This window comes from Cyprinodon tularosa, unplaced genomic scaffold (genome assembly GCF_016077235.1).
Source record: "Cyprinodon tularosa strain WSP-4 unplaced genomic scaffold, ASM1607723v1 ctg70, whole genome shotgun sequence".
NCBI classification, from domain to species: Eukaryota; Metazoa; Chordata; class Actinopteri; order Cyprinodontiformes; family Cyprinodontidae; genus Cyprinodon; species Cyprinodon tularosa.
In genome coordinates, this window is record NW_024039452.1 from 4,332,919 (window position 1) to 4,340,478 (window position 7,560).

The following is a 7,560-nucleotide window of genomic DNA, read 5'->3' on the forward strand; positions in this document are numbered from 1 at the left end:
GGTTGTTTGGACTTCAGCTAGTTGAAAATTATGAGGATGACCATCATGCCTTTCCTCTTCTTGGTCCAGAGGGTGGTTGTTCCAGTTAGCTCTAACGAGCCGTTGGCCTAGTTAGCTTCGAGGGTGGCGGGGTCCTCTTCAGTATCACTAGTAGCACTGCCTGTAGAATGAATGGATGAAGCAAAGCCGGAGAAAATGGGTATGTCGAACCGTTCATCTCCAACATCGGCTGAGTGAGTCAATGTAGAAAGGACTGGTGGTGGGCGTCCATTAGCCAGGTAGGAAGCATGTCTTTGTTTAATGTGGTAGTAGAACAAATTAAATACTCAATATTCTTCTGTAAAGCCATCCATTCCACACATACCACGAAATTTAGGATTTCGTCCATTGGCTTTGTGGATGTGGCTCAGTAGAACTTTTAAAGTCAATGCCATAAACACGAAACAAATAACACAATGCCATCCTGCCGACATCTTTAGAGAGTTAAGGGGATTTTGAAAATAATGGCTGTACTTTTTGAGGGGAGAGGGGGGCTATACCATTAGGGACGTAGAAAGGTAACCTATTTTAAATGCTTATTTTGATTTGAAAAACGTTTTACACAGTTTGCCTATTGTCTTGAATTATTGTTGAAGATTCCCATACAAACTAGACCTTTATTTAATGGTTTGTCCTGTAACAGAAAATGCACCCCTATTTCACACTAATTGGAATTTCCTTTCAGCCACAGATGGCGCCAGAGAATCGGCGCGTGATCACCGAGACTCAAAAAAAGGATAAGAGGACCATAAGATTGAGGTATTTTTGGTAAGTAATATAAATTCTTGGATGATGACGATGTATAAATTGTTACGAAAGTGGAATACTTACTCTTGTCTTTCAAGAGTCGACAGGTTAATATTAACTTAGATAATGTTTGCAAATTAGCCAGGCTAATGCTAAATGAGTTGACATAAAAAATATGCTAAATACATGTAGCAGCTTCACTATAAAATAGATTTGGGTACATTTATTTTGCCAAACTGAGAGGCACAATATGCAGTATTACAGTTCGTTGAATTGGATTTTTTTTGTTCTCTCTTTTTTTGTAGATGATGGAGTGTGAGGGACAGACATCGATCAATGGTGGAGAAGACAGACACTGGTAATGTCTTACCCCAAGATTCCACATACTCCGTCACCTCTCTGTCCCACTCACGTACGTTGTGCGGAGTACTTGTCTTTCATGTAAATCAATGAGAGCTGTTCCAAATCCACCACTACTCCTTTGCACGTCACCACCCACGTAGATCTTCTCAGTCCATCAACGCCAAAATACTGAAGTGGAGCAAAAAATCGGCTCTGGTCCGGAAAGAAAAGAACCCCAGAGAGATACATAAATCCCATCAAGATTCTTTTCATTATGATTATTACTTTCAGACCAGCAAATGAACCATTTACTGAAATGAAGATAGATAATGGGGTAACCAAATAGGCTTTTAAATATTTGAAAGGCTTAATGCTTCTGATGCAAAATCTGTGACCCAATGGCAGAGTGCAGGGAAATGTTAGTGTCAAACTCAAAACAAAGGTGTGTCTGCTCTCAGCTCTACAGTGTTTCCAATGCAAATACCTTATTTTAAAAAAAATCACCTCACTTGGTATCTCTCAACAGATATAGGAAACCATTATAGAAACCATTAAAGAATTTAGTTTAAAAACAAAACTTTTGGATTTAATTATAGTTACTTCTGTCTGTTAAAACATGTCGATTATTTCAAACTTTTTAGATTTCTATACTAAAATTAATTATAGAAGTTACCCTTCCGTACCCACTCTATTGCAGATTCCATATAATTCACTCCATGCAGGTTGAGGATGAAGTTTTTTGTCTGCTTATCCTAGTTTCTACTCAGTTTGCCATTAGTATCCCAATCTTCCCATAGATGCATTTTAATAATTCAGAAAAGATAATTAAATTATTCCATCCAATAATTACACTGATTTCTTACTCAGAGTAAATACTTTTTAAGGTGTTGTTTCTGTCAAAGCTAATGAAAAATATACTCAAGAATGTGAACAACAACAAAAAAAAAACTACTTTATTTCATTAATGGGGGATTCATAAAAATTATCTATAATTCACAATACCGGAGGCATATTGTGAATTATATGTATATGTAATTATTATTTTGTAAACCTTAAACTTGACATTTTTTTGATTACTCTCATTACTTAAATATTCATACTTAGTATAGCTTTGACTAAATACCCTTTTTAATTCCATAGAAACCAAAGCTTTCAACTCTACATTCAGTCATTCGTACACTGATGGAGGAAAGCTAAACTGTAGGTACAGCTGCCCTGGAGCAGAGTGACCAAACCAAGGCTGCAAAACACAGGCAACACCGGCGCTTCTGCCCACAAACAGCTGACAAGGTTGGTTATGTTTCTGCCCAAGGACCAGGCAACACAAACATGAGCATTGACTTGAACAGCAACTCACTTGTTAAAGGACAAACCCCTTACTCTTGTACCCTCATCACCCTGGAGGACAACATCAACACTTTCAAACAAAATGTTAGTGAGAAAAAAAAGGATCCATTTTGGTATAGGACGTAAATATTTAAAAGCTCAAAATGCCATTGTTCTAAATTATATTGGAATAAATATTATGTTGATTCTTTAGCATGCCATTTGTTCTTAAGAACCATATGCAGCTTCTGACCCCTGATATAGAATATTTAAAACAAGCTGCCTTTATGTTTACTAGAGCCTATTAGTAAAAATAAACAAATTAAGACCCCAAATATTATCTTATTAATGCCAAAGTAAACATTTTACTTTTAATAAAATATAATTAGAATTTATTTCAATTAATATTTCTTTTTTTTTCAAATAAAAATAACTAATTATTTTTCTTTGAAAGAAATTTCTAAAAACATTTTATTACCAAAATAAAAAAAAACCTAAGTACTCACCTAGAAAAGAAGGGATTCAGTCTAGACTTAGACTATAACTCGTGCCATTTGAAATATCAATGCAACGTTCATAAGCTGTATGTAACGCAATTTCGTTCTGTATGCACCCTGTGCATACAAAATGACAAATAAAGAAGTCTAAGTCTAAGTCTAAGACTGAACTTTATTTATCCCTCTGGATTAGTCCTCAGGGAAATTTTGGTTCCAATAGCTTATTGAGTACAATTGTTAAAGGAAGTTACCATTAATTAACTAACCCTAGCAGTTTGACGTGTTATTCATGAAAATAGTAGGTTTAAGCAGAAATAATTGTTTGTGTAGTCTAAAGACTTTGCAAATCCTCTGAACATTTGATATAGATCATTTTACTACAGGCCGTCATAGCAACAGGCTTTGCATGTTTAAGAAAATCGATGATTACCCATGTATCATACAGAAAGCCTTTTCAGAGCCTGGTCATAACATTAGTACTTCCTACCTCCTCAGAGCAGCATCATGATGGGGAAGATGTTGTTGGGACTCTTGTTTCTTCTAGGTGAGTGACTTCAAGTTTATATATTTAACTACATAAACTGTAGTTAAAAGCCTTTAGCTGATCTAAAATTCTGCAGCCAGAGTTCTGATGAAAATAAAAAAGAGAGATTCATATTCCTATCCTAGCTTCTCCTTATTGGCTTCCTGTTAAATCCAGATAGAATTTCAAATCCTCCTTCTCACATAGAAAGCCTTAAATGGCCAAGCTCCATCTTACATCAGAGATCTGATTGTTCCTTATGTTCCTAACAGAGCACTTCGCTCTCAATCTGCAGGTTTACTAGTGGTTCCTAGAATTTCTAAAAGTTAAATTAAAGGCAGATCTTTTAGTTACTAGAATCCTCTCCTGTTGAACCAACTACCAGTTTCAGTATGTGAGGCAGACACCCAGTCTGCTTTTAAGGGTCAGCTTAAAACTTTCCTTTTTTATAAAGATATTAGTGAGAGTTGCTCAGGTTATCCTTAGCTATCTCTATAGCTATGCTGCTATAGGTTTAAACTGCTGGAGAACATAGGGACCTCCTTTTCATCATGCTGCTTCATTCTATCTCTATTCTTCCACTCTGCAGAATTTGTTAGTGCAATCTCTGACATTATGCTCTCTTTGCCTTTTCTCATAGTAGCCTCATCTGGCCTGTTTTTGTTTGGCTGTGACTCCATCCTGGAGAGAAATATCAGCTGTGCTGCTGCCATCAACACCTTTTTTTGTAGATGTTTGAGCTCTGCTTACTTTTCAGTCCTGTTGGTCCGATTATGATGGGCTGGATGTGCTCTCTTTGATCCTCTGAAGTGGGAGCTGGCTCGAAGCTCGTCTGCATGGCTGTGTGTTTCCTACACGGGGCTGCCTATGGAGATGGTTGACAAGTTCCTTTGTAGCTCTGCTTCCGTCTGCTTCTGTATCCTTGAACCCCAATCGGCCTCAGCAGATGGCCATTCACACTGAGCCTGGTTCTGCTGGAGGTTAAAAGGGAGTTTTTCCTCTCTACTGTCGCTATAAACATGTTTGGTGTGAGGGATTGCCTTCGAGTCAACAGGTTTTCCTTAGATAGAAAACTTAGAAGAGAAGTGCCTAGTGATGACATGTGTTGTGCATTGGTGCCATATAAATAAACTGAAATTAAATGAATATATGGTGGTATTAAACCTTTTGAGCAAAGCATCACTGCATGATGTCAAATAAGAATTTTAAATCTATTTTTCAGACTGGGTGGTCCTCTCCACCTGCATCCTCCCTCAGTACTATTTTGTCAATACATTATTGAATTGGACTGAAGCTCAGACCTACTGCAGACAGAGGAATGCAGACCTGGCCACCATCCTAAACTCTGAGGAACAGAACCAAATAATCCAAACTCTTACCTCTGCTGGACACCGCTATAATGTCTGGTTTGGTCTTTTTAATGAAGTCGACTGGAAATGGTCTGATGGTTACACTGGGAATGGATCTGACTACAGAAATTGGGCATTAAATCATCCAACACGGCATGACCTTAATGAGCTATGTGTAGGATCACATTATAGTGGAGGATGGTTTGATGCTGACTGCGCAGGACGCCGCCAGTTTTTGTGTTACAAAGGTAAAAATATAAATTAAGCTCACCATTCTTTAAAGCATTATTGTCAAACATAAATTCTCTGCTTAACATTATCCTACATTGTTGTCACTAACAGGCTCACACTTGGATCCTGAATTTGTTTATGTGAATACAATAATGAACTGGTCCAATGCTCAGATTTACTGTAGAGAGAACTTTGTTGACCTGGCCTCCATAAAAGATTATACAGAGTACCAGCAGGTGCAGAGGCTGATACCTACATATTACTATCCATGGATTGGTCTATATAGAGATCCAAATCTTCACTGGTCTAATGGGAGCAGCGTCCTCTTCACCAACTGGGATACCTATGGTATTTTTATTGGCTCCAAGACAGTCATGTGTGGTGCTACATCTACTCAGAGATCAGGAAAATGGAGGTTTTTGCACTGTGAAACAAGGTTACCATTTGTCTGTTATGGTCCTCCAGGTGAGTTTTTAAAGTTGCATTTCATAAGAATCAGACATGTGCATATTAGTTAGCTTTTTGTCCTGATTTCTAGCATGCAAAAATAGGTTCTATATTACTGTTTAATACCTTTCGTAAAGTTGGTCAAGCAAATCCCATTTAAGTGTTTAAGAAGCAAAGCATAATATTCATTACTATGCCATAATTTCCTCTCCATAATGCCCAATTTAGTTATTTACTTCTTGTTCTTCTTATAACTACGTTTACTGACAGAAAGGGAAGTTCCCTACTGAAGCTTTCCCGAGTCAGTTTCAATACACATCTCTAACGTAGACTTAGGGACTTAGACAAATTTATTTTGTCATTTTGTATATACAAGTGAAAAAAAAGAAATTTTGTTCAAAACAGCTCTCTAGACAATCTCATTCTTCAAAGTGCAGCCTTGACAAGGCAAGCAGCAGCGATTAAAAAAAAAAAACCCACTGGGATATTAAGTCACTATAGTTAGTTATGGAATGCACATCATTCATGTTTGCTTGGCAACAGTGATGTCAGACAGATCTGTATAGGATCTTAGCTTCCAATTTGGATTTGTTCCCTGGTGGAAGAGGATCTGATGCTGGAGCATTAGGGGCCTGTTGCCTGGGCTTCACCCATCAGTTGTTGTTGAGCTGCTACTACTGCCTCCAGTTCCAGAAGCACTCGCTTCTCCTGGCTCCTTCTCCTTGGCTCAACATAGATTAATTTGTTTAAGATTGTGACATTTTCACAATGTAATAGTTGGTGGTCTATCTCTATGTTTCTGGGCTCAAGCTAAAGAAACTGCAAAAACCCACTATGTGGACCCGCCAAAGCAGTGAAGAACGTCAAGATCAGCGGCCATTCAATCTGGGTGGCAGTTGAAGGCAGGAGTCTTGTTTGGCTAATTCCTAGAAACCTGACCTGCATTTGAGAGAAATAAATTCTAAAAATTGAAGTTACAAAGGAAATAACTCTAATTCAATCAATAAAGTCACATTTACATCTTCAGTTTTGCTGTCTGTGTACCAAAAATGGTTTTGATAAGAATAAGAGTTTTCAGGATACAGACTATCCTATTAGAGAATCGCATCACAGGAATATCAGACTGGATTTAAGCAGAAGTACTAATTTCACAACATCCCTGTCATTGTATTTCATACGTATTTCCTTCAATGTAAAATAAAATGTTTCTATAATGATAAATTCCTCATTTCAAAATAGCTATAAAAAAGATTGTGAAGCTCAGACTCCAGTCAGAGGACTCTGTGGATCTGAATGACCCTGTTCTAAGAGGAAACATCCTGAAAAAGGCAGGTTTAAAATTAAGACCATATTATCTAATGCAAATGAATAATAAAATCTGATCCCAAAATTTAAAAAAAAGTCTGTACTTTTTGTGTTCCAATTTTGTCTTACAGCTTCAGAACAAACTGCAGGAGAACGGAGTGAGTGGAGTTACCCTGAAGTGGAGCGAGCAGCCTGATGGGAAAGTCTTCAAAAAGGAGAAGAAAGAATTATAAACTAATAAATATTAAACCTGTTTGCATTTTTTCTAGGTTACAATGTACTTTTTATCATTCAGAAATCAAGTTATTGGAAATTAATATTTGTAACAGTAACAATCTAAATAATGTGATTACACTCTGTTCTCCATATGCAAGTCAAATTTTGTGGTGGTGGTTTTAGACCACATTCTATATATATGGTAGGAATTTGCACAAAAAAAAAAACATTATTTGCCATGATCTGCATGTGTTTGTCTTTTGGTTATCTTTAGTGTTAGCTTTCTGATTATCTCTGAGTTGCCTATGATGTCAGTAAAAGTCTTGCTACGTTCAGTTTTTTCCATTAGAAATGTGTACGTTGGTTTATTTTCTTTACCTCAGTTTTAGACCTTTTGCTTTTTTATTTGTATATTCTAAGTTCATCTCCCTCTGCATCATATATATAAATTATTAATTTTCCCTGGTTTCCCTTCTCATGATTTTCTTCTTTCACATTTCCTCTCATTAAGCTGACTTGGTTCCGTGGTCATTCTCCA

General features: G+C 37.0%; 1 protein-coding gene across 1 annotated transcript; it reads left to right on the forward strand.

The window, feature by feature from the left end:
- The first annotated feature begins 1,141 nt into the window (after positions 1 to 1,141).
- On the forward strand, positions 1,142 to 7,039 carry LOC119772127 (secretory phospholipase A2 receptor-like). Its single transcript, XM_038268429.1, has 6 exons — positions 1,142 to 1,198; positions 3,447 to 3,495; positions 4,697 to 5,071; positions 5,166 to 5,519; positions 6,741 to 6,829; positions 6,938 to 7,039. The coding sequence occupies exons 1-6, from the start codon at positions 1,148 to 1,150 to the stop codon at positions 7,037 to 7,039; spliced, it is 1,020 nt and encodes a 339-aa protein (XP_038124357.1). The 5' UTR covers positions 1,142 to 1,147.
- The last annotated feature ends 521 nt before the right edge of the window (positions 7,040 to 7,560 follow it).